General features: G+C 48.0%; 1 protein-coding gene across 1 annotated transcript in view; it reads left to right on the top strand.

The window, feature by feature from the left end:
- Positions 1–558: 558 nt before the first annotated feature.
- LOC144174669 (transient-receptor-potential-like protein) overlaps positions 559–27,832 on the top strand; it is a 47,613-nt gene continuing 20,339 nt past the window's right edge. The window contains exons 1-9 of the mRNA XM_077703468.1: positions 559–729; positions 853–918; positions 1,928–2,104; positions 3,015–3,261; positions 17,118–17,462; positions 18,104–18,274; positions 23,017–23,251; positions 25,754–25,891; positions 27,014–27,153. Of these exons, the coding sequence (XP_077559594.1) occupies positions 872–918; positions 1,928–2,104; positions 3,015–3,261; positions 17,118–17,462; positions 18,104–18,274; positions 23,017–23,251; positions 25,754–25,891; positions 27,014–27,153 (1,500 nt within the window). The 5' untranslated portion in view covers positions 559–729; positions 853–871. The remainder of the gene's footprint in view (positions 730–852; positions 919–1,927; positions 2,105–3,014; positions 3,262–17,117; positions 17,463–18,103; positions 18,275–23,016; positions 23,252–25,753; positions 25,892–27,013; positions 27,154–27,832) is intronic.

Genomic DNA, 27,832 nt, shown 5'->3' with positions numbered 1-27,832 from the left:
AGGAGGAGCTCCTTGAATTAACTTGGAAAGGAAAGTCAGCAGTCAAGTCAAGTCAAGTCAAGGAAGGCAGCTTATAATTGGAAATGAGGAGGAGCTTGTTGAATTAACTTGGAAAGGAAAGTCAGCAGTCAAGTCAAGTCAAGTCAAGTCAAGGAAGGCTCATAAGATGTAGTCACCTTTCTTTTGCGTGAAAATAGCAATTCATACAATGGTAGGAAGTAAAAATGGGTGCGAAACATGCGTTCCAAACGTCCATTTCGTACTTTTCAGAACGACAACAGAAACGAAGAAGGAGGCAGCGCACTGATAGTAAAGCCACAACTGGAACACCAACTGTCCCGGCGGCGTTTGCGGGAAGCGCACTGGTGCCGAGCCTCGGCCAGGATACACAGCCCCGCGCTTGCGATGGTGGCCTGCAGACACGTACCCCCGAAAACAAAGCGTGCCGAAGCCCGCGCGGGGCAGTCTGCGCAGGCAGAATTCCGATCCGGGGCGGTAAGCCTCCCCAAGGTCTCTCCGGGCCGTTCAGCGGTTTCCCCTAATTCCATTTCTCAGCGAGCTCTTCGGCGACGAGCCTGCCGGTGGCCGCCTGCGGCCCCCAGTTGGGATCCGGCACCGGAGGCACGGGACACGTCTCTCTGCGGGAGAGGCGGCATCTTCTCTTTTTTGGACGACCAGAGATTATCCCTCGTCGCACTCCGGTTCCTCTTATCTGCGGTCTGCCTCGCGGTACGTTGCTATTTCCGTGTCGCTCGACACGGTTCCGCTTACCTTTCGAGAATTTCTACCTACTTCCTCGTTGGACTGCTGCCTTTCGCCGGTTTCTAATCTTTCCCATCGGCCGACTTCCAGGGCCCAAACGTCCGTCGAGATGGCTCATCTGGAGGCGGCGCATGAGCGGCGGAAGCTAGGATCAAGGTTCGTTGTAGGTGCATCGCCCAGGCAGTCCACCCTATATGCATCGGGGGACGCATAGTCCTCTTTACAAATGGCTATTGGGCTTCCTTGCTGAGACTTGCCTATACAGTAGTGTGTAGTGCTTGAAGCCACTTGCCTCCCGTCACTTTTTTATCCTTCCATTCCTTGGATGCCATGTGGCAAAATAGCGCAATAATAAAAAATAACTAAACGGGCTTTAATTTAAGGCAAGACCTTCCCGTCAATTTCGGCCAAGATGTCGGGCACTCATCTTCTGCGGATGCGGAAACGCGTCAGTCAGGTTCGATTGGATCGATACCTAATGTGGATTTTTTCTTCTTCTATCAGGTAAATACAAAGCACATTAAAACCGATGTCCCCTATACAAAACCGAAATGTTATACAACTGCCGAACGGGTTCGCGGAATAGCATATTGGTCCATCAAAGTTAAGCGAAAATAGAGAGAAAAAAAACTTGGGAAATAAGCCTTTCAAGCGAAGCAATGTTCATTACAAAGAGGAGACTCGGTCTGGGATCGCTGCCACACATTAGGCGGAAGTCGCACGTAAGCGGTCAGCAGTTTCGCATCAGCGCATCTCTCTCTCGAAATTTCTCAATCTTTACAAATGCGTGCGCTCGCCAAATGCAGCTTTGACCTATCCCGAATTCGCGTAGCTTTCATCATAACAGGAAAAAAAAAAACGACTTAGCGGCATACCCAATTAGAACCGTTAGGAAGCGATGTTCACAATATACAACATATTCGTAAGCTAATGAGAGCTCCGTGTCGAGCAACCTTGATAAGTGAAGCAAACATCGGGGTGTGCTCACAGTATACCATATCTAACAAATCCAGCTTAAAAAACACTTACTCCATTCACCGTACCTAAGAAATCCAAACCCGCGTACATTAATTGACATCGACGCCGTAAATGAACTGCAGACTTTAAACACGCTCGAGGGCCGACAACTTTCGAGGCTAATCGCGCCGTGTCTGTCCCGTCGCAGCAAGCGCACGGAGTCGGAGATGTCGATCCGCAGCGAGGACGAGAACGCCTCGTCCATGTTCCACTTCACGTCCAAGGTGCGCTCCATGAAGCACGGCATCGGCTGCAGGAAGCTGCATCCACTCGAGAAGAAGTTCCTGCTGGCCGCCGAGCACGGCGACATACCGACGGTCAAGAGGTACGAACGGTGCACGCTCGGTACGCGCCTGCCTCGGGTGCTAAAAGTATCTCGCCTCAGAGGAGTTCGGGTTGCGTGCAAACTGGGCGACACTATGGCCCGACGGCAGGTGACGTCGTGTGCTTGTGGTTTCGCGAAGCCCTGGGACTTGTTGCTCTAATACCAACGCTATGCTTATAATTGCCTCCTTCACTACTGTCTTCCCTAGTGATGCAGTGGTGCATTTTTTATTTATTTATTTATTTATTTATTTATTTATTTATTTATTTATTTATTTATTTGTTTATTTATTTATTTATTTATTTATTTATTTATTTATTTATTTTGTACCCAATTTCCCACCAGAGAATTCACTATTTATTCTTATGGTCTTTTTCTCAGCTAATAATTAACAACAACGACTCAGTTACATGCAGTCTGTTCTGTTTGCTCTCTCCGTCGTTCCCTTGTTTTTCTTTTTTGGAAGCTAAATAATCAACAAAAAAGAACGATAAAGTTCAGATGTGCTCCTGCTTATTGGGCATTGTTTTTTACTTATTATTTTATAAAAATATAGAAACAGGCAATCAGAGAATTAGGACCGCCTTTGCGGGAGCTCCGACGTGGTTGGTAGTTGACGCATCTTTACTAAGGCGCCAGGAATGGCGGAAAGCTACACATGGTCAACTTACAGCGTCCGTCACCTCCTATTAGGGTCGAGCATCTTTGGTATTTTTGTGTTTTCCCCGCTAAAACTCGACGGCAAAAGAGTGGAGACAGTTAAGTACTGCCCCACTCACGGCAGGGCTTCCCCAGCTCGGGTTGAACCCCACCCAACTCGACTGGCTCCCGGGCTGCTACAGTGTTGCATCCAAGCGTGTGGAAGCGATGCGCTGCTTCGGCCCCTCCCCTAAAACGTGGCGGCCCGCAGGATCGTGAACTTGGCCAAGAACCGGTCGGATCTGCTGGAGCTGGACATCAACTGCGCCGACTCGCTGGGCCGCACGGCGGTGCACATGGCCATCGAGAACGAGAACCTGCCCCTGCTCGAGACCCTGCTCTCCTCCAACGTCGAAGTGAAGGACAGCCTGCTGCACGCCATCAACGCCGAGTACGTCGAGGCCGTCGAGCTCCTGCTGGACTACGAGGAGAACACGCACGTCGAGGGAGAGCGATACGTGAGTGACAATGGTGGCACGGCCAATCCCTCTTAATTAAAAGGCTAGGTGGGTACACGTCACCTGGTTTGTTCGCTACAGAGGTTGGAGGCCAATAGACCCCCGGCTATTCCATGAATCCGGTTACAAGTTCACGACAATAATGTTCGTGAGGTCAAGTTGGTGTCCATTAAATGCCATCCTGGAGAGAGAGAGAGAGAGAGAGAGAGAGAGAGAGAAAGAACTTTATTCTGGAGCTGTTGGGTCAACGGCGAGTGGTGACCAGCGCTTGGAGGGCGCCGGTTACCTGGGCTGCTCGTTCAGCGAGTCCTTGCTGGACCCGCGGATCCGAGCTGCCTAACGCCGCCTCCCAGTGCTCCGCACAAGAGATGAGAGGGAATGAGTTTTGAGGGCATTGCCAAATTATATGAGCAACTGTTTCGTGGGCTCCACAGTCGGGACATTGGGGAGAGGAAAATAGAGATGGATAAATTGCATGTAGTCTGGTGCGACAGGGGAGGGTATTGGTTTGGAGAAGGCGCCAGGATTCGTATTCGCGGGTTAGCTGTAAAACGCTAACCCTTTCGGTTAAAAATTTCAAGCTAGACCAGTCGAGTTAAAGAACGCATTTAAGGCACAGACAGCCTTATTTGACGGCCACCGTCGGGCCATGGACCTAGCAGAGTTGCTAGACACACCGTACGATGTTTAGCTACTGGCAGCTTGTTGTCCAGTTCACGTCTTTGCCGGGAGTACGTTGGGCATCTTCCTCAGGCGATCCGCATGCGCAGGATGGTGAGTTCGCATAGTTAATTCTCAACAGAGTAGAATTCGCGGCAGCTCCACAATCAATGGGAACTGTAAGGCTGGGTCTATTGCGTACAGCAAAAAGCGCTTCGTGGCCTCATCAAACCACGCCTCTGCCGACCGTTGGCCGCACTTCTTTTGTATGATGCTCCTTATGTCATCGGCGAGGAGCGGAATGGCGAGTTCGTCCCCTTGGTCACGTGCCTGTTTTGCGAGGCGGTCTGCCCTCTCATTACCAAGCAAGCCGCTATGGCTGGGCACCCATTAAAATTATACGGCATGCCAATGATCATGTGCTGTTTGAAGACGTTCGGAGAGAGAGAGAGAGAGAGAGAGAGAGAGAGAGAGAGAGAGAGAGAGAGAGAGAGAGAGAGAGAGAAGGCTCTTTATTAGAAGAGAAAGCCGAGATGTTCGCCGGAATTTCTACACCGACATGCTATTTGGCGGGGGAACGGGAAAGGGGGAAAGAAAAGGCCCCATAGATTACAGGGCAGAAGAAAGAGGAAGAAAGAGGATAAAATAAAAGAAGAAAGAAAAATAACAAGAAAATGACACTCAGTTTGTGAGTAGTGGGATTAAAAAGTCTGTGTTCTAAACTCTATATCACTGCAGCGACGCCAGTCTCGTCCAGGTAGTCGAACAACGCCTCCAGTACTTTGCGTTGAGCTGGTGGAGATGGCCATGGACCAAGAAGTACTTTCAAGGTCATTGGTCCTGGGCTGAGGCGCTCTAGTTTCTGCGCAAGGCGGCATCTAGCGTGTATGTATGCAGAGCATTCCAGCAGCAAATGCTTCACTGTTTCCGGCGAGCCGCAGTTGTCGCAGTAAGGGTTTGTGGTGACGCCAAGTCGAAAAAGGTATGCCTTCGTAAGCGCTGCTTTGAGACGAGGACGGTGGTATAATGTCTCTGATCGGCGCAGAAGTACCTCTGGCAGCCTCATCCTGAGCTCAGGGTCTATGTAGTGTAGGAAGGCATGGTGGTAATCTGGAAGGGACCAGAGACGGTTCCGTTCCATTAAAACGAGAGCATTCGCCATAGTTGCGGCAATCGCCGGAGTAAATATACGGACCCCATTCCCAGCCTGAATGAACGTTTGATAGGAGCCGGAGCAGACAGCCCATCTTGTACCTTGCGGCCTTGTGGCAACGAACTTTACAGCCTCTAAAATGGCACAGAGCTCCGCAATCGTCGAGAACGTTACGTGGACGAAATAAAACTTTGTTCAGCTTGAAAGCAGAAGCTTTTGGCAGCTCGCTCGGCTCAGTTCCAGCCACAGAAGACGTTGTTTAGGCGACAAAATACAAGGAAAATATTTAAAACTTTCACAGTTCGCTCACAGGAAGGTAATATGGGCAGGTGTGACGTGATTTGGGCCAGCACTGATAACAACTTTATCAGTGCGTTAACTGCACGTTAGCATTTAAGTGACACGATCAAAGTGACCCGATTAAGTGACCCAATTTAGATGACCCGAAAAATCGCTTTAAAGTGGCTAGGGTTGGTGATATTTAAATTTTCTTTAAAACCTCGGTTATTTCTTTGAAGTTTGCGGTAAAATTAGAATCATTGTTATCGAGACAAAGGGGTTTTTAATCGACCAAATTTCCTTGAGGCTTCTGCCACTAGCTCACTATTCTACTAAGAAATGAATCGCAACGTTTTAGCTCTCAATCCGCAACCCGCCCACGATACGCCATCGCAACCTTGTCCTATAAAAGCGAATTTTCTCAGAATGTCTTCACGGCATGTAAAGTACGCCTTTATTATCTTTGTTTTCAACGCTTACCCTCTTTACTGAAATGCAGCAGGGGATGGCAAGAATCCAAGTCCCCCACAGTACTACCCTGCTACCTTCCCATGTCAAATTGATCCGTTAGACGATCTACATACCTCGCCACCCACTCCTGTCCAGAAAACCTGTTCCGTTCTCGGTCGATGACCTGCTGCTTTTTGCGACATCCCTCTTTTTATTATTTTTTAGTGTTATTCATCGCACCTTGCGCACACACGAAGCGGTTGGCTAAGCAGCTATCTTGAAATAAATTCTACTTTCAGATGTTGCATCTGTGGCCTGTATTTCTCTTCGTTCTTTGTCCCTTTTTGCGCTCGCGATTTCAACTTTCTAGGATGGCCACGTCCGACGGGTTTTAGATGCCGGAGTTCTTTTTTAAAGTTGGCGACGACGTGTATAAGATGCAATTACTGCTTGAGCAGGCAATTCCGTCAGAGTAACGCAATAAAGCTATGAAGTTTTCTTTAGTTTGTGTGTCATAAGTGCGCTAACATTTTAAGCACAAAGGCCGGGAATAAGATTTGTTTGATGTTAACAGTGACATTTCTGAACGCAAACTACACCAAGTTTGCCCGCGAGTGAAACTGGATGTTGCAGTTGTTTTAAATTTCTTGTCTCAGTTCTGGGGAAGGCCCATTGGATTTCAAAAATGCTCGCCCACTTTCACCCGCTCCCCACTTACAAATACGCGGACTTCTATGAGAGAAGTACGGTCCCTAAACGCGGTCGTAAGTCGCATTATAGTTCGCGTACTTTGAAACAAACTACACCAACCTTGAGGACTAGGACGTCCCCACAACCATGCTGGGCGTCACGTATTTATTGCCAGTCGTTAGTTGACACCGTAATCGTAAAAGGAAAACTTTTGGAAACGTAACCCACTACTTACCTGTGTGTGGGATGTAAGGAATGCCGGAAAGTAACTATCACGCGAGTTTTAATGCGTATACCTTAAATGTTAAAATAAATCACGCAATCGTCCCTCATCTAAAAACCAGTCTGGAATTCAACAAAATTTCGTATTTGTCACTGCCACTGATAATTATTGACTCCTGATTTACGAAACGAACCATAGCCGCAATTCGTGCAATACATGACTAAACGTTTCCTGCTAGGAGAAAAATTACAAGCCGCAATGCTGAACAGCTTGCTCTTCAATGACGTGACCTGGCCACCACATCATCCTTACTTTCTCAGTTATTGAGTGTGTCCCGTTATGATACGGCAGGCTCGTAATTCAGTCGACGACAATTGCACGTTACGCACTCAACGACTTCAACATCAGCCCGATTTTTCTGCCCTCTGTTCTATTCCGAACTGAGAACAGTTGCCTCAGATTCACTTGTATTGCATTAACAGTGCGCTCCCTGTTATCAATAAACGTCTATCAGCGACGTGGCTGTGTGATCAATTGTGCCGAGGTGAGGCAGTAAGTAGATAGAATTGTTATGATAAACCTCGTGAGCCCACGGAGAGAGGAAGAACTTCAGGAAGGGTGGGACAGGAAAGCCCTCCTAAGTGCAGCGACATCAAGACGGAAGGGAAGAGGAACTGATTACAAGGCTCACAAGGCAAATGATCACCTTCCCTCTAGCGTAAAAAAGAACGGGCACATTTCGTCCCGCGGCATTCGCTTGGCGGCGACCAGAGTAGCTGAGCGTTCGCGACAGCTGAGAGTTGCCTGAAAAAGAATGATTGAAAACTAACTCTGTCAAAAAATAAATCGGAGCAAAGTGACAGGTGAACGGATAAAACGACAGTGCAAGGCTGCGTTCAGAAATGTTTTGAACGGTCACGGTAAACTCTGAGTGGCCCTTGTAATAGAAGATAACAGCCGTGTCTCTATTGTCGTGGAAGACTATAGGTGCGCTAGCAGCACGCCATAGCCCGTTTCTGTATCCGATAAGACGGTCCACAGATAGAGCTTATCATCCTTGCCAAGCGGATGCAAAACTTTTTAAAGCACACGTTGATGTTAAAAAGAAAGGGCACGCCTCCTGGACCATCCTATCGACGATAAGCGCAATATCGGTAATGGGTCAGCAAAAGTGAACACGAGAATATTTGCACGATACATGGGTTCACTTAGCGTGGACGTGCAAGGTTGCGTAACAATGTGCAAGTCGGCAAGATCCCATGAGCACTCACAACACGCCAGCACCTTCATTGCAATTTCCCATTTTCACTCCGCTTCAAAATTTCTTGCTGTTTTTTTACAGCGGAGCTGTCATAACCTCAGCCTTCTTTTGTTTTGTTTTTGCGTAGACCGAGAAGGTCGCTCCCTCCTTCTCACTTCTCTCATACTTTCCCTTTGGTGACCTGTTCACCACCGGTGCTTCATATTGTGATGCAAGATGGCGTATATCGCCCTTGACAAAAGAAAATTCCCAGCAAAGCGTTTGTGTTTAAAAGTGACGCCAACTTTAAGATCTGTGTAAGCGTGGTCATTGTAAGCCGACTTTGCTGCACCGTATGCTGCACAGTGAAGCCTACTTACAGAGAAAAAAAAATTAGCAGTGGCACATCTCGGCTATGCCAGGATATACGTAGCGTGAGCTAAGGTTCAGCTGGTTATTCTTAGCTTTCCTCGTTGTCTAGGATTAGCTTGATTATCATGCTTACTGCTGCTTCAATGACACACACATGTACGGTATACGCATTATGTGACACATGTATATTTATCAAGCGGCTCCGGCGTAGCGTCACAAATCGCCCCAGAGCTAAGCTGGTTCCACAGGCGCACGCCGGTGTTGCTGTGACGCACGAGCCATCGGTTCCACACCCGGTCCCCCCTCGCGTGATCATTAAGTTGATGATTCTGATTGCACGGTTTAACGCACCGACGCAGCGCAGGCGATGAGGCGCGCCGTAGTGGAGGGCTCCGGATTAATTTTGACCACCTGGGGATCTTTAACGTGCGCCGAAATCTCGTACACACGAGCGTTTTTGCTTTTCGCCTCCATCAGAAAAGCGGCCGCCGCGGCCGGGAATCGAACCCGCAACCTTGTGCTCAGCAGCGCAACGCCTTAGCCACTGAGCCACCGCGGCGGGTTGATCATTAAGTTGGCCGGGCCGCCACGTGCGGAACGGAGGTCGGCGAAGACGCTGGGCGCTTGGGGTGTGTGAGAGACGCCGGGCAGCGAGCAGCGTTCTGTGTGCCGTGTGATGTCACTGCTCCTTGCCCATGTTTTGATCCAAAATACATGAAGCGCTTACGCCCGTGCCTCGAGCCTCGTGGCAAAATTCAAAGAAATCCAGCAGTAACAAAAGGTTTTAGTAGATGGCGCCAGCAGTGGAACGCGCTAAAGTTGAATTGACTTTGGCTAATCTCCTCCGTGTTTATCAGGGAAGGAGCGAAAGAAAGGGGAAGTGCGTAAGAGGTGGGGAGAAAAAAGAGGCATTTACGGGGCAGAGGTGGCAGAAGTATTTCGACGGCATTTGTAATGAAGTAAGCAGATACTCGTCCAATTTTTTCAATTGGCCGTATTCCTTGTGCATTTTATGTGTCGCACACGTAGTCTCAATGTCTGCTAGTCTTCCTGTTCTTGAGTGGCCGATTTCGATGCGTATAGTTGTCGGTGAATAAAGCGATGTTTGCCGTTAAGAAATCTGCGATAGTAGTGAAAACGAAACACAAGCGGGAAGAGAATCTTTCTGTCGCTGCGTGCACGAGTGTGCAGTCAGGACAAAAAAAAATACCCACAGTTTCGTATAAAACCTTCTTAGAAAAATGCACCTTATAGAATACACGGAGGCTTGGATTTTTACGCCGAGCGAGAATCGACAAAATGATTGTTACTTTATCAAAGACAGTGGTGGTTCTGAAATATCTCAACACATTGTGTGGTTGAGACACTGTTGTTGAGAGGGAAAGAGCGAAAATATAGCACATGTGGTAACGGGGCCTCGCTGTCGGCCTGAGAGGGTTAGAAGTGGGCCTTCACACCCTGTTTCACGGACGCATTCCAGCAGTGCGCGCAAGGGGGCTGTTTTGCTCGGATTGGGGAGTCGTCAACTCGGTAGCCAATCGTCCAAAGATATCGCACGGCTGGGGTCTTAAAGCCTGCCAGTGTTTTTCAGTCCCGTGATTGATGTTTGACACTAGGTTACCGCTGAGAATGCTTGCAGAAGAAGCAAGAGGCAATATATACGCACGGGAACGATCTTGGGCGGATGACTGACGTCGATAATCGCAGTGGTCAGGCGTCGATTAGTACCCTGGAGTCGAGTGCTCGCTCACCAGTCAGCCCTATTCGAAGTATTGCCTCGCCGGAGTGTGATTTCGATCGGTCTCGCGCCACCGGCGGCATTTGTGGGCACCTGGTGATCCGGCGTCGTTTACCGGCATACGCTGCATCGAGAGATGGGAGCTGTGGGTTGGCTGGCGGGCACCGAAGACGCACGTACGTTTGAGATGCGCGTTGACCGTGGTGCGTGCAATCCGGGTTTCCGGGAAATCGCAAGCATAGAAAGCGAGCGTACTGTGTAAACTTAGAGACCCTCGAAGCAAAACTATGGCTACGTCGGTGCCTTTTTCAATGTGCGCGGCCAAACCACCTCAACCTTTCGTCATCGACACAATCTTTCATACCTGCGGACTTTGCGTCCCCTCGAATGACGTCGTAACGAACTTCATTTCGCCTTACGCATACGTCCTAATTTACTAATTAACATCGCGTTACAACGTGAGCATCTGCACTTTAATTGCGATGTTTCAATTCGTTGGTCTTTGCAGCTCTTCCAAAGAAGTATCTTGGCTGCACAGTCTTGTACACTTTGCGTTTCACCTTAAATAAAATTTGGAACCTTTTTGGAGCGGAGTAACACCTGAACGGAGTAATGCCAGTTACGTAGCCCATATTACTAGTACTCTATTGTCTACTTTTTTCTATCCTTCGTCAACCGACGAGCCCAGGTAAACAAGAGTGCCCAAAGTGTACAGTTTAAAGGTTTTAAAACAATTCTGGGAGGAAACTATATAAAATAATATCGAGTTCGAACATAAGCTGATATTTTTTTTTTATTTTACTTGTTCAAAGGTTTTATTGATAAGCCGCCCGCAGTGATCATGATGTTCTCTGGCGGCACCCCCCACCGGACAGGAGCCGCTGCGAGCGCCGCAATTTTCCTGATAAGTTGCCTGTATACGCCAGGGCATCGATAAAGACGTGGCGATTTCTCAACCAGGTATCACCCACTTTCTGCAGCGTGCCGTGCTGCAGCGGTCTACAGGGCTGACACTGAGACACGGCCCAATGAGAGCCGGCCGTGATGACTGCATCGGTTCATCCCTGCCTTTTGTATTATCTACAATGTGATTGGGTGGCTTCAATATCAACGACTAACGTATTTTCAACTGCTCCACTTAAACTGTTCGTTCGCCTTGGCGTTTGTTATTGTGACGCTACCCCAGATGCCTTCCTTGTGTGGGCGCCCGTGCTCGACCCATGATAATCGCGGCAGTTGGTATATCAGACAGGGCGTCGACACTTGTGGAAATTTAATGCTACGACTAGAGGCCGTGATGAGCGTGGCATATTTCACAACAGAAATGACGCCCCGAACCACCAGGGTATAGAACAGAGCGCTGCTCATTTCGAGGCAAACACCAGTGCAATGTGCGTATAGCTACTACTGCACCAGAAAAAAAAAAAAAATCTGCAAGGAAGACTGGTGCATATTTCTTTGAAGAGGGGAAATCGCATGAGGCAGGTAAAGCGGGAAGAAGAGAGGGGGAGGTCGTCTTCCTTTCTTCTTTTGTTCCTTTTGTCCCTCTGCTGATGAATAAGATAGCGTTAGAACGGAACGACAACTAGCTTTTAAGCTACCATTGCCTAAACTATAGTAAGCACAAACTCCGCAAAGTTATTCTCATAAAATGTCGTCAATACAAGGTAACGCCTCAAAAGAAGAGAAAGATTGCCTCACTCGGTTCAACATCCGGCATTGCCAGATAGGAGTTTTTTTTTTTTTTTTGCTTTGCTTCGCAATCAGGAGCAAAAAATTGCTGACCACCTGCTGTGATAACGCCAGTGGGGCGCGGTCTGTTATCACTCGTGAGAGCTGTCACATGTGCTGCAAAACAAACTACCTAGACTTTCATAAAGCACGCCCTTGCATGAACACGCAGAGAGAGGCCAGTTATCTGAATAATCTTCTCAGAGTCAACGTGTCTTTATACTCAAGCAGATATCGGACAATCACTAAAGTTCTTTTCTTTTGTGTTTCTTTTCTCGTCCATTTTTACGCCTGTCTTTTTAGAGGCGAGTTATTTCACTGGGAAGTGTTTGGTTGCCAGATGCTGCGGTACATTACATCCTAATGGAATTGCACTAAAACAAAAGAACTTGGGTTTGATCGCTAAGCCTAATCCACCCATCCAAAGCTTCAGTGCGTTTGTCTATAGCCCCTTGTTTTATAACGCACGTTCGATTCTCATTTCATTCTCCCGTCTTGTTGCGGAAAAGAGGCCTAGCGCTCGCTCTAATGCACCTATGTCCGGAAACAAGTTACGACAACGCTAGGTTCTTTAAGCAATGTAAAAAAATCCAGAAAACAGGATTCTTTAATGGCAGTTTGAACCCGGACTAGCGATTGTCCCGTCTACTTCTTTCTAGGTCCCTGTCCGTTTTTCGCTGGTAAAATGGTTCTAATTGAACCCGGCGTTCGCTTCGCATCTATTGGCGGACGCAAGCTCTCTTTCTATTCAGTGAGAGTCGTATTGTTGCGGAGGCCCAAATAAACTATCGTTTTACAACTTCCCTTTGGCAAACATCATCTTGACGCCTAAAAGTAATCTAAAAGCGTGTGACATTTTATTGAGTTGGATGCGCCATAAACGCTTCCAAGCGCCTTTTGAGTATACGGCGTTCATTTCCCTTTTGACTACTGCGTGGTAACGAACATTCATTTACAAAGCGGTGCTAAAGGTTATTTAATGAACCATACGTGGCGTTAACAGACAGACTCGCTTCGTTTGGACCAAAACAAAGCGAGGGCAGACCCCCGTGCAGGCTCTTCACACGATTGGGCCGATTTACCCTAGGCAATCTTTGAACGTATCTTGAAGGTGCGTCTTTTAAATGCAAAGCATATCTTCAGGAGCTCTCTAGGCGGCGTTTTTTTAGGCGGTTGTAATTTATGAATCGCATAATTGTAGAAAACACCTCAGCACTGATCGTTTCCTTGAACAAGGGGTATACATTGTATGCGTTTGCAGGTTGTCGTCTTACTTGTGGTGATAACGCTGAAACTTGTCAACATTTATTAGACATATATATTAGCTTACGGGAGAGCCCTTCGTCCGGCAGTGGACCCATATACACCGTTGATCATGGTGACGACGAGGAGCATTGAACTGTTGATTAAAAAATTAAGCCGAAATTGCTTGCTGATCAACTGTGTTGCACGCGTAAAATGTTTGGCGCACTTCCCGCCCGCATGTCAAACTACTTACTAACGTTTGTGGTATATGGTAGGGCAGTTTGTCCCATACAATCTAATTCAATCAAATCCCAAATCCCATTCGGCTTTTGCTATCTCTCTCGCTCCCATTTCATTCTTGCTTGGAGCACGGGGAAATACGCATTAGACGGCTGTCTCTACAAAGCAGTACAAAATGTTCTTTACCATGCCTTTCACTCAAAAACGAAGACGCCACATCAAAGAACCGTGATCTTACAATTAACTGTATCGCATCCCCTTTCTTCCCTTTCCTACAAGCCTCCTCCCCCTCTTCGTGCCTCCAGGCTAATAAAAGCTACTCACTCATCTCTCTCTCTCTCTCTCTCTCTCTCTCTCTCTCTCTCTCTCTCTCTCTCTCTCTCTCTCTCTCTCTCTCTCTCTCTCTCTCTCTCTCTCTCTCTCTCTCTCTCTCTCTCTCTCTCTCTCTCTCTCTCTCTCTCTCTCTCTCATTCGCGAGGATTGACGATGACAGGGCCGAATTGCTTGGCGAGCAGCTAATTAAATTTTAGGGGGTTTAAATCGCCGAAGGTACACCTGGGCTTAGATCGATTTCGACCACCTGGTTATCTTTAACGTGCGCAACCATCTCGACACACGGGCGTTTTTGCTAAGCAGCCAAAACGCCAGTAAGCAGCCAAGAGCCCCTTAGAAGCGACATTGCATTTCAAAGACGACGTTTAATTCCCGAAAACGACCTCGCGCTGAACGTTTCCAGTACGGCGTTCCTAACTGCAAGACATGTCGGTCACGCCATGTCGACCGCCGTAGTGTGGAGGGCTCCGGAGAAGTTTAAACCACCTGGAGATTTTTAACGTGCGCCGAAATCTGGTACAGTGGAACCCCGTACGACTTTCGAGGGACCGCGAGAAAGCGTTGTATGACCGGGGTGTCGTACGTCCGGGGTGCGGGTAAATGCCGACCTAGTAGACGGTCTCACGCGACAGGTGGGCTAAGAACTCATTTATACAAGTATATTTAGCGCGTTCTAGGGTAATTCGCGAAACTTTATTTGAAATATTAAGTTTTAAAAAAAAGGAACGCCTTTGTTGTGCCCCCCCCCCCCCCCCCTACCCGCCGCTAGCCCGCCAGCCCAACGCCTTGCATGCGCGTGGTCGAGAAAATTTAGAGGAGAAAAAGCGAGTGTGAAATTGCCAAGGCTAAGCGCAACAAAATATAGTAGTAGCTTCATTTCACGGAGCCTTGCAGGTGTAAGCTTGGTTGCGCCTCGTCCGGGAAGAAGCATAGTCGCAAATCTCGCCCTAAAGTCAAGAACATTACCCATCTCAGCTTCTCACTAGAGATTGTCTGTCAGCACGCACAATTTTGTTCAGCTTACTACGCTAGAAGTGGGTTCAATCGCAGTTCGAAAACAACTTTTTTTAGTTGCTAACATTGACGTTCACTGGACATGATCATAGAGGGCGCTGAAGATCGGAAGTCACATGGAAACGAAGTATACCGCTAGTAGTACCATTGGGGTTCACTTTATTGGAAACGAGGTAAATTAACCACGCATTGTAAGCATCTCTGAATAAAACGTCGCAGGTGTAATTTTATGACCTCTTCAAGGATCCCCATACCATCATACCACGCGTGCCAAGCAGCGCGGTCACTGGACATCATCAAAGCAGAATGCCTTATGCGGCACAAAATCATCCCAGTATGGCTCCGAGCCGGGTGCAAGTTCGGCATCCCAAGGTGGGTGCTACAAGAGCGGTGAAAGGGGCACGCTAAGGAGCGGAATCGCGAGCGGTGGTGTGACGGGTGCAAGAGAGAGGGGGAGAGTGGCGTAACGGTTAACCACTGCGCTGCCACGATAAGGTTGTGTAATGCCTCTACAATGGCCGTTGATTCTGTCGACTGTTGAACCTTCGTCGGTGCGATAGGACGACGCGGACCCTGTGCAACCGTAAAAGGACTCCGAAGTGATTGCTGTGCGCCTCCTACGCGAATACATGGGGGGTCCCGGATTTGATGAATCTTTAGCAGCGCTAAGACGAACCCCATGGCAAAACTTGGTGCTCTATTTGTAGCTCCTTTCGTTCTTGTGGTTTATCTTAGCACTGTTAGCAGCTCCTAGTGCCGTACCGATTCGCACAAACAAAAATCCAGTCTCGAATTTCTTTATGTAGCCTTTTTTCCGCTGGAGTTGGGCATGGCTCCGCGTCTTGTATAGCACCGCTGAAGTAAATAACCAACATCTACTGCTGCCATCTGTTATCACCATAACTTTTACTAATTCGGGCGACTCGAAGCTGGTTATTGTTTCACAGAACGAAACAAGTGACAGGTTTCCTCATAGGTTGTTCCTAACCGTATCAGTAACAGCTTTGATATGCATTGTTGTTAGTAATAGTACGTAACCGTGCTGGCGTTCCCAATCCACCAATGAATGCTTTTGTCACGTCTACACAATAAAAATATGTGAAGTACACTGTAGTGAGGCACGACAAAAGAAAAAGCGTTGGACAGACTGATGAACCCTGGGGTACACAACCGCGCTACAAAGCCCCGCCAGTCAGAAAGTGTCAGTGCGTATCGCCGTCAAGCTTGCCGTTCACCGGCCTCTTGCGCAGCGGTACGAAACACTAGTTTGCACTAAAATAAGCAAAACTAGCAAAGAGAGCGCCTGCGTGCATGTCAACAAAAAAGAGCGCTAAAAGGTACTGTTAACGCTCAGCGCTGAGAGCGCTGAGCGTTAACAACGGGAGCCCTTTGACTCCACGGGCATGTATACAGGGACACCATTGATTGCTCCAGGAGAGGCAATCGAGAATGAATAGTGCCCGAGGGACGCATTTGTGTTACGACAAAACGCCCGGTCTCAACCTGGCTGATACCATTGTCTCCGGCGATGAACGGGACGTGCTAAACATCGCCATATATGGTTTAGCAGTAGCAGGTACACAAACAGGAAACCACCGAAACAAAAATAGAGTGAAGGGGCCGGGGACAAGGTAGAAAGATTACCTTTGCATAACGATTAAAAGAAGATTCGCGAAGTTAAAAACATTGTTCGTGCCACAGAAGTGCCAGCTTTCAAACGTATATTGCGGTGACTAAGAAGGGGTGTTTCCTTCCAGACGCCAGACACAGCATGTGGTCTTGCCTCCATTTTACTGAGTTCAAAGGCGTAAAAGCGCACCTAATTGTGTTTTATACACTGAAGCTCTGCGTTTCTCACACCGTTACCCAGTGCACCTTGCAAGCTGAAACTTGACGGCTGAGGTGTATTTCGCGGTGCAGAGGCGACGTGGTGAGAGTGCCATTGCGGGTCAGTCTGCAAATGCGGGGGCGACGAATTTTCCGCGGATAAGTGCCGCCTTTTGCGGACCTATAAGGAAATTAGTGAGCGCGTGCGTTCAAGATGCCTTCAATGCTTCGTCAATCCTATAGGGCGCATAGTACAGGAAGCTCGCCAAACTAACCTGACGCGGGAACAGCGGATCACATCAAGTTCGCCTTGAGCTTTCCCCTTCTAACGCGTGCAGAAGGATACACCTAGGGAACATGTTCTGCAGAGTTACGCACTGTGATGTCTCGTTACGCCCCTATATCGTCCACCCTCTTAGCTGGAACAAAGTCTTACCGACTTATCGCATCGCCTCTTCCTGCCTTGGCGTAAGGTAGTTTATTCACAACTGCCGCATTTTTCTGAGGCTTAAGGGGGACTTGAGTCTTCCGCATTCGTTTGAACAGTTTTTCACCAGAATTTTGGAGATATTCTACTCTAACGTAGAACGTGACGTTCCAGCTTATAAGCGTGTGGACGACCGTACCAGTACGTGACGTCAGGGTCATTTCGCGATCGCAGAACTGGGAGAAGGTCAACTCGGCCACGTCGACCTTCAACCCCGAAATCACGCCGCTGATCCTGGCGGCGCACCGCAACAACTACGAGATCCTGAAGCTTCTGCTGGACCGCGGCGCCACGCTGCCCATGCCGCACGACGTGCGCTGCGGCTGCGACGAGTGCGCGGAGGCGGTGCGCAGGGACTGCCTGCGCCACTCGCGCTCGCGCATCAACGCCTTCCGCGCCCTCTCGTCGCCCTCGCTCATCTGTCTGTCCAGCGTCGACCCCATCCTCACCGCCTTCGAGCTCAGCCTCGAGCTCAAGAGGCTCAGCTACGTGGAGAACGAGTTCAAGGTCGACTACAAGGTAGCCAGCCCCGTGCATGCATGTAGTACAGACCAGAAATTCATCAGAGATACTTTCTTAAGGTATACCAAGTTTTTCCTATAGATTTGTTTTTTTTGTTTGGTTGGCTTTTTAAACTCAATTTTACTACATTTAGACGAAATAGCAGTCTGATTTAATTGGAAACACGAGAACCTTCTGAGGGACACCTCTTGGTAAAATACTTTGTTGGGCTAGCTGGTTCGCGGCTACAAAAAAATAGAAAGAACGTAAAGGACGGGCACAAAAACTCAAATAGACTCGTTTGTTCAGTCTACTCGTGTTTCTGGAAATATCCGGAGCGCTTCTTCAGTTTAAAGTTTCTTTGTCCCCGTCCTTCGCGCTCTTTTTTTTATTTTAGGGGGCGCTCCTCTTGAATCGTAGTTGTTCTGTAATTCGAAGAATTGCTCAAAACCGGTGCTCTTTGCTGGGCCGGTTATTTCCCAGAAAAATTACAGTCCCGATTAGACTCTGTCCGCAGTCGTAATTAGACTCACGCACTTGCAAGCAAAAGCTGCCAATTGGCCTGCGGTTAACTACCAAGCTTAACTCACATCTGTTATTCGGTCATACAGTTATATACCAACGTGACCTTCAGGCTCCCCTAAAATATCCCCTCACAGAAACTGCAGCGCCAGTGCCAAGAGTTCGCTACGTCGCTGCTGGACCACATCCGAACATCGGCGGAGCTGGCATGCATCCTGAACCACCACATAAAAACGAAAGACAGCGAGGAAGACGACGGACTGTCACTCGCGAGGCTCGAGCTTGCCATCGAGCACCAGCAAAAAAAGGTCAGCTCCCTCACGACGTCCGGCATGGCATCCCCACTTCGACTTTTTCGCGGGCGGCCGCATTATCGCCAAATTTGAATGCAAAATGTCCACCTGTTGAGTCCTTCACGCGCATTAGAATGCAACGCAGCCGGTTTCAATGCACCCCCAGGCTTGGCTTCAAGAAAAAAACTGAAATAGGCGGATTCATATATACATCTCCCTTTTCTGAGAAGTTGCTCCTTCAAATTTCTTGCACGTCTGCTTCGAAGGCGACAATTTTTATTCAAAAGAGCGCATTGAGCAATCATTCTACTCGTCAGTGCATTAAGGTGCACGAGTTCGTTACTAGGGCAGTCAAATAATGTTTAAACAGCGCCGCATAGCCGAGACCACACTGTGCGGGCTCTGGTTGCAGTGATTCATTTGCAACAATTCCATGGGGGTGAGCAGCTCAGCTGTTTCATAAACTTGCCTCTCCTATACAACGGTGGGTCGTGCAGCCGACGTGACGATAGCGCTGATACAGCATTGATAGCAAACGATAAGAGCGACACGTAAGAACCGGGTTTAAAGTGTACGGGGGCAAAATCCGGTTTTGTAATGGCAATAAGAAAGGCGGCGAAAGGCGGCACGATATGTTACTTCCGCCAGCAATGGCAGAAACAGCGTTGCGTGAGCAGCGTCCGCTCCGATAATGTCTGAACATGATACGAGGCTCACACTGCATGCGATGAAATCTTGTATGCATATTTAGAACGTTTCGCATGCACCTCGGTAGACTCAATACAAAAGGACTGCTTTAATTCCCCGAAGAACTCCGGTTTCGGTTCCGGTTGGCCATACGCCTATAATAAATGCCTTATTTCTTGTGTCGTTCTCCCAGGCGCAAACACTGAATTGCAGAGTCGGGTGCAGAACACAATTTAGCTGAGTTTGAGATTCACCCAGTGGTGTATCGGGTGGGAAGAATTCTGCCTTCCCTGCGCTTTATGGCTCGTTATATTCATTTGTGGAAACTTGGAATTCAAAAGGAGTCATACATTGACTTCTGGTTCAAGGTACCGCATATATACTAAGTGTGGAACTTCAAATAGCTTAAAAAATGGACACTGAAGACAAAATCAAAGTTGGTCTGAATAGATAGATTGGCATCCGCAGAAAACGAATATACCAGTCTCTAGGTCAGTACCTTGAAAATAATCGCGTAAATAATCAGAAAACGAAGCTATCAGCCGCCCAGCAGAGATGACGTCAACGGCGACTGAGCGGAGAGAGAGGGAGAGAGAGGGCACGCTTTGTTTCTGGCTAGGCTTAGGGACGGTTGAGCCGCCGAAGAGCAGCTCTGTGGGCCCGAGCCCTGTCGACCAGGGCGCACTGGGACTGGGTGTCCGAGCGCTGTGCCAAGAGTCACGTGACGAACAACAGAACAAGAAGCGAGCACACAAGCCCTCATAGAAATACATAAAATCTTTCTTTGTACATTAACCTTCATAAGTCATAAACAATGGACCCTTTTCCAATAGCGATCTGCGTATGCACGGGCTGCCGGTCCGACATTCTTGGCAGGTACCTCCGGCAAAATAAACAAAAGACGCCCCTCAGCTTTCTGCTTGGGGGAGCGGCTATGCTGTCTGGCGCTTCGTTTTCTTTCTTTTTTTTTTTTTTTTCATTGCGACAGCTCGTGGTGGGTTCGTACGTGCACACAAAACATGGTTTCTAAGGGAAGGGACAAAGACGTTTGAGGAAGCCTCCAAATAGTCACAGATTCCAAAAAGGCTATGCAGAATATCATAAATGGAAGAATTCACAAACTTTTTAAAAAACTAGAGCCAGAAACACCGAATCAGTTCCACCGCATTGTCTGGACTTCAGGTCACGAGGAGCTGGAGGGAAACGAGAGAGCCGACCACGTTGCGCGAGATCTTACAAACCGGGCGGCTAACAGCCCTAGTCTTCTGCAGCCCTTTTCAAGCGGCTTTGGAGAATGCCTCACCGTCCAAAGAGGTGAACGAGCCCTTTTCCCCAACCCGGACAAGAACCTTTCTGGCGCGGAAGATCAAACACTGAGGCAAATCCAGACAAACACTTACCCTAACTAATCCCGGCTATAAAAAAATTTCGCTCAAACACACACAGACGCATGCAAAAAATGCGGAAACACTTCCAACTTATTTCATGCCACATGGGCCTGCCCTATCATCTGGCCTTCAGGAAACGCCCCCACAAACACGGTCGCGCTATGGGAGCCAGCTCTGGCCAGCACCGAAGTTGGGATTCAGGACGTAATTCTTCGAGCCTTGAGAGGAGCAGAAGAGTCTCGGGCTCTGGAAGGAGGGCACCACCCCTCAAACAATCGCGACACCTCCTTTTTTTTCTCCTAATAAACGTTCTCTCTCTCTCTCTCTCTCTCTCTCTCTCTCTCTCTCTCTCTCTCTCTCTCTCTCTCTCTCTCTCTCTCTCTCTCTCTCTCTCCTTCTCTCTGCGAGCGTATGGCTGCCAGTGAGGGAGTAACAAAAATGAAAAAAGTAAATAAAAAGGGGTGCTTCAACCACTGCAGAGTGTCACGGGAACGTGCGCCTTCATGTGAAAGGTACGGGCGATGCTTCTTTTTTATGTTTAAGTGAAACCATGTTCTGTTGTACGCGGGAACCACTGTAATCACTGCATACGGCTCTGTTTATATTTGTAAATAAAGTTACTGTTACAAAAAAAAAAAAAAAAAACCGATGGGTGGAGGAGGGACTGCAGGACGAGGATATTATGTGCCCGAGTTTTCCGAAAGCCCGACTTTTTGTTGGGGGGCATTCCTTACTGCCATTTCCAGTTCGCCGTGGCGGCCGCTAGGAGGACCGGTACTGGAAAGAGGTCCATTATAAATGTACAGGTTTAATTCGAGACGTGTCGACACTCGTAAGCTGCCAAGCCGCGGCGCCGGGGGCGGTTGTGATGGCTATTGCGGGTTCGACGAAGTCACGTGTCTATTATCTCCTTGTTTATATCATGGCGGCAAGGAGCGCGGCGGCCTTCCACGGTTCCGCTCTTCGGTGGACAGTAATTCGCGTAGCGCTGCCTGCCCTCACGGGGCGCTGTCTGCCCGAACGAAGTTTTGCACCCAGGCCGGCGGTGGCCGAAGCAGTGTGTGTATTGTGGTCGCCGTTGAAGTGAAGTGACTTGTTGGCCCCCGTAAATTTCAATAAGCGAGTGCTACCCTTACGACGAACAAGAAGCAATTGATCGCCTGTAAATTTTGCGCTTCGGCCTCAAAGCGCATGGGCTTCAAAGCGACCTCAAAACTCCCCAACCCTAGATACGAAGTTTTGTGTATCTCGAGCAACTTACCCCTGAAAAACGCCTGCAAAATATTAAGTTAGAGACAGGGGGGGCAGGGGAGATGAAGGGAAGGAGGGAGGGGAGATGCCAGAAAATATTTTTCATTTGAGGAATACTGCGTTCCCCATATCAAAAATATCCAAAATACCAGCAGTTCGTTTAAATTATACCCGTCTCACGGTTAATTGTATACAAAAATTCCGTAGGTTGCCTTAAACTGTACTTTCGCGCTGAAAAATGTACACCAAAATTAGCGATTCATTTGTATGTGTTCGGCGAACTGACACCTCCATCTGCATACCTGCAAAAATAAAATGAAAAGGATATTGCAGTGTGGAGGCTTCATTCCGCTCATGGACGCCCGCGAATATTCCTTGAGGAAAAAGAAAGGCCGGTGCTCTGGGACTTTTTAAGCAGAGAAAGGGGGAAGCCAAGGTGCGCGTAGGAGAACATCAAATTTAAATTATTCAAAAATAGAATAGTGCAAATCAAGAATAGTCAACGACCGACATTGTGATTTGTTTAAGGCAAACCAGAACCCGTTTAACATTCGGCGCTTCTACTCTGGTGGGAAGAACACAAAAGCTGTACTTGGGATCTCAGTTCTAATCCAGTTTTTTTGGGTGTCTGCCCGTGATGCTTGAAGTAGCGCAGGTTGCTTATATACGCGATGTGCATCGACATTCACAACTAGAATAGACGCTTATTATATGAGATACACATTGAAATAAAATTACTTCATTGTAGGCTTTATTATTGCAAACGTGTTCCAGCGTGTCTACATGGGGGAAGGAGAGTGGTTACTGAACAGAGAATTATTTTCTCGACTTCTTCTCGCGCCCACAGCCCCACATTACTGCAAGGATAGCAGTAACTGTCACTGGCAAATATCAAGAATAGCGGGTTTGTACCTTTTCTCGCAAGTTGTCGGCCATACAACCAATCGGTAAGACAATACGGCATCCCCGTGAAAAAAAAAAAAATAAAGAAAGCCTCGATCACCGTCAGAGTCGTGCAACGCTGTAATATTTCTCTCCGTTTTACAATGGTAACCCGTTTCGCTCTTTGGGTGACTCATTTCGCAGACGGTTGTCATCATCAAAGTGCACTTCCCAATGGTTCTTCACCAGATAATCCCCCACACCACGACCCCCAATTCCTCGCCGCGCTAGGCACTTTTTCCCTTGAGAGCGGTCTGGCTCGAGTAGTGTGAGCCGGGGACTACAACCCACTCGGCCCCTGAAACTGGACAATAAGATCCTCGATTGGAAGCTGCCTGCACGACCCTTGAAGGTTCAAGAAGTGTTATTTCTCCCTCCCTGCTATTCCCGTTTCCCCCCTCTGGCCAACCGGCATTCCCTTCCCAATAAAGGACTTTACTACTACTACTCCCTCCGTTTTTTTTTTTTTTTTTTTTTTTCGGCATGCAGTTCGTGGCCCACCCGAACGTGCAGCAGCAGATGAGCACGCTGTGGTACGACGGCCTGCCGGGATTTCGGAGGAAAGGCATCGTGGGCCAGTGCCTGCAGATCGTGAAGATCGGCGTGGCCTTTCCCTTCTACTCGTTCATGTACATCTTCTTCCCGCGAAGCCGGGCGGGCAAGATCGTCAAGAAGCCGTTCGTCAAGTTCATCTCCAACGCCTTCTCCTACCTCCTCTTCCTCCGTGAGTAGTCGCCATGCTGTCGTCTACGGGGTCCTCCTTCCCGCGGAAATAAAGTACACCAAGTGAAGCATCTAACGACAGTGTAGAAATGAGGCCAGGTGCTTAAAGCTTTTCTTTGCGTGTTCTTCTGTAGGTGTTCTTAAGTCTGTTTAATAAACGCAGAAGTAGTTCCTGAATACCCGCATTAGGGGTTAGCTTAAATTCAGAATATAGTCAGGAAACGCTGCGTGAAGCACACTAAAGACAGCCAATTAGCTCAATGACCTTATACACGCCGAGAGAGTGTAAACTATCGTGTACTGGGTCTGCTGCAGACAGCAGCTCCGTATATAGAGTTTCTTGCCACAGGAAAGCTGCATTCGCCCGTCATGTGCAACCGACCATGGTTTTAAAGCGAAACCTTTATACGCTTATTACTCGAAATATCCCACATTACCCGTTCTCAGCGGATGGTTACTAAAAAGCCTAACGAGGACAGCGCGTGGCGGTACGCGAGAGAGAAAGTGCACGTGACGGTACGTGGTGAGAACAGATGCACCCCAGCCCCGGAGAATTAACGCTGATTCTCAGGAAATAGTGGCGTAAAGTGTCGTTAGTCCGCCGGAAGAAGTAATTCGTCACGCGCCGCAGATTTTGTAGCTTCTCAGTACGGAGTTGCGGACGGTCTGCGGTGCGGTGACCAACGAAAACAAAGATGGAAAACCAAAAAGAGAAAGATGCAAACACGATGCAGCAGCTGAGAATGTATAGGGTAAGCCATAATGTTTCTGCCTTCAAGGCTTCCCTAGGCTTCCAAGCAGACAATTAAGTACCCGGAGGAATTTTTTTCATAATACACAATCTGCGTGTCTTCCGTTTCGGTGTGGCTCCAGCTCGTCATCTCCATTACTGGTCCGATTCCTTTAGCATGCAATCAGCAGCACTACTGGATCTCGTAGGTTTTGTGTCAGTGCGAAAGCATCAGATACCTCGGTAGGCCGCAAATTCGGCCTCGTCGGGTCGAAGAAATGACACACAAAATGTTCGCAGGATCGGCCAAAAAATTGTTAACATCACAAAGAATAAAGCAGATGAAAAAAAAATGCCCAGGTTTACACCAAATTTTCAAGGGAAGCACCGGCAAACAAAGTAAAGTTATTGAGTTTAAAAGAAAATAGGGTAAATCTTGGCCTGGGTGGGAATCGAACTCGGGGGCTGTCGGAATGTGAGACGAAGACGCATACCCAGCACCCCCCAACCCCCCTCACTGACGTCAGCTGATTAAAGGTGGACCTGGAAAGTGCGCTGTGTCCTTCGACTTAGATGGGTGTCTTAAAGGCATACTTTGGACCCTTCACTTAACAGAAGTAGCCATTGAGTGAGTAGCAAAGTAAGTACCCGCCGAATGTTCCCTTGCTTAGCGATATCCGGTTGTGCATATGTGCAGAGTCATAAGAATTGAGAGAAGAAAAATACGCGTGGAAAAGTATGATGATCATAGTGAAAGGATGCATTCGAAAATTAACCACTGAGGCATGATAAGGTGCGGGCACGTTAAAAAGTTTTTTTAGCGCCTGATAAAACAAAATTTCTAGGTTGAATGGTGCCATCCGAATAGGCAGCCGCTACCGTATTGCCTTTACTGCCAACAGACCGTATCGTCAGGCGTTCACCACCTGACGTGGATGTGTAGTCATTTCCCGCTCCGGCGACAGGAAATGCTTCGTCAAGTCCCTCTAAACACCGACCCTGTACTCCCTCGAAATCAAGGCAAGGATTTTCTGAAAGCGCTAGGCAGTTATTGTATATGGAGTGGCCTTGCGAGATTAGTGTAGTCCGGGGTTGACTATACCCTTCCCAAGAAGAGCCGTGACACCGTGGACATGACGAAGATGGTGTGCTCACACAGACGGTCAATTGTTTGGCGAAGAACTTCGACTATACTACCCCCTACCTTCCTTCCCCTTTCTCAGGCTCGTCCCCGGGGTATCCCTTCCCCTTAATAAAGGCTTGAATCAACCAATCGACGTTTAATTGAATGAAAAAAAAAAAGCCGGGGTCTCTTGCTAATGCATCAGACCGCAGTAATGGTAACAAAAAAAATGGGGTGGACGGTAAGTACGAGAGGAAAACTACAGGATAATATTAGTGGATAATAATAATAGTAATAAAATTCAGGAGATTGTCACAGACTGATTTTACTAACAGGGGTGGGTGCGGTGGATGGAGGGGTTCCTTCAAGGAATTATATCTCATGTTAGAGGGAAAGGTGTCGAAAAAAAAATCTTCAGCTTTGAAATCAAGGGCATGTCCAAAGAATATGTTTCGTATTGCCCGGAATTTCACAAATGATGCAATGCCTTGGTTATGATAAGAATGCAAATGTCGTTTAGCAGTGGACAATAGTGCTTTCACACAATCACGAATTTATAAAATGGCTGTTGTCCTCGTAATTTTAGTGCGTGGAACTCCGTGTCGCAACTTAGCCCAGAGTGATAGTGATTGCCGACCATCTCGTTCCAGTTCTCTTGATTCTAGCTTCGCAGCGGGTGAACCTGGAAGACCTGCACTCGAATTTCCAAAGCAGTGAGCCGACGCAACAGAAGCAACGAGGCCAGCCGCCTTCCTTCGTTGAAGTGGCAATACTAACTTACGTCATAGGTACGCATTGCATGCTGCACTCCGCGCACGTATACGTTATTTACATTTATGTTGAGGAAATCGCAATTAGGGAGGCTGTGCCAAGTAGCAGTAATAAAGCCTTTGGGAATACTCGCCGTTGCTAGTGGCGGCCAAGTTGTTGTCGAGGGCAAAAAGTTACCGCGAGCAAGGGCATGAACCAGATACACCTTTCTTCTGTCCGTCGTCAAAACGTGCGCCGTTCGAACTTCAGTATTTTTGCCCCAACTAGCCCATCATGGTAGCCTGCAGAGACCAGAACAGTTTTTTGTGAATACACAACGCGTATTCAGGACCATCGATCGCAGCTGTACAAAACAGCTAGTCTTTGATAATGGCATTATGGCATTATGATAGCATTATACTGATAGCATTATAATAACGCAATAACTTCGAAACCGAGGCAAGACACAAGTAACACATCCCAGCCGCTGACAAATGCTTGACGTCTGCGGACATGCAATGCTGCGCACTCTTAGGGCCACTCATCAAAAATTCGCAACTTATTTCTCTCAAAAGTGCAACATGTATGTAAGCCTGCTGATCTTATTGCTTCAAAATTTACAGCCTTCGTGTATGTTAAAATTGGGACAACATTAGGGCACTAGCATGCGTATTACAATTGAGAAAAATAAGAATATGTTTTATTATGACTAACGAATGTGTCACGTCCGGTAAATCCGAATGACCAGCTTGGGCAATTGTTGCCGGGAGATGAAGTGACACTAAAGCGTCAGTTATCACAGAACATCTGACTTCTGGAGACCGGAGATCAGTGCGAATTTTCGACGCAATTTGGTGATAACAAAAAGGAATGCTGCGTCTGTATGCAATCAGAATAGCGAGCGACCTTGCGTTTAATTAAATATCCTTATTTAATCTGATGAGCGAGACAACAAAACGGAGTGTCTTGCCACCGTGCGCGTATACCGACGATATGGTCCGCGTTTTGTTGCAATACCAATTCATCGCACTTATCAGTAGACGTTGCGTTGCACTGCGCGGCAGCGTCTGCACTCAACACTGCCGCTGTGATTAAAATCCTATCGTGGCAGCGCTGCAACAGTGTACGGAATGCCGTTTCCCCCCTTTGTTGCCGCGCAGCTCACATATGGGAGGAGACGACCGAGATCTACGCCGTCGGCATGGCCCGATATCTCAAGGACAGCTGGAATATGTTAGACATGATACGGAACACCCTGTACGTCACCGCCGCCTTACTTCGCGCAGTGGCTTACTTTCAGGTGCGCTTTCACTGAAGCCCTTGTGTTTTCCTTGAGCTTCCCTCTGCTCACGTATATCGGTGAAATTAGATAAATAGTCTAGGCCTTTGCCTCGCAATTCCTGTCCACACTACCCCTCCTCCCCTACCGCTCTACCCCTCTCCTCCTGCTCCTCCTAGAAAGGAAGAGGAGGGGAAAATGCCACCAACAATTCTTATCTGCAAGGAGAACAATATCAGGAACAATGTCAAAGAATTGATGAACATAGTCCGACCGACTTATTTTTGTGGCGAACGGGCTGTTAACTGTGTCACAGCAAATTCTCGTCGCGACACAGTTAAGCTATGTGCACGTTTGATGGTGTACGTGTATATGCTGGCGCACGTCGTAGTGTTACCCGTTCGTTACCTCGGGTGTTCCTTTCATAACGCGACCTTCCGTTTGCAAGTCAGTACAAGCCGGGCACTTCCTACTACGCCTAGCGCCATCTGGTGCTTAGCTTTGAACACTGCCGCAATCATCAAAATCAACTGCTAAATTGAGCTGGCTGCTCAGCCTCTGTGGCCTAGCGGCTATAGCATCGTGGTTTGTAACGCTTACATCTTGGGCTCGGGCCCCAGCAGTTCTATCTTTTTACTCCGGGAATTTTTTTATTGGAATGCTACCTTAGATCAGTTATACGCATTCTTTTCGTAACTAA

The sequence above is a fragment of the Haemaphysalis longicornis genome, unplaced genomic scaffold, assembly GCF_048455015.1.
Source record: "Haemaphysalis longicornis isolate Haplotype H1 unplaced genomic scaffold, Haemaphysalis longicornis Haplotype H1 scaffold_3, whole genome shotgun sequence".
Lineage (NCBI taxonomy): Eukaryota > Metazoa > Arthropoda > Arachnida > Ixodida > Ixodidae > Haemaphysalis > Haemaphysalis longicornis.
The sequence above is the reverse complement of the archived record's forward strand: the minus strand, read 5'-3'. Positions and strand labels throughout refer to the sequence as shown.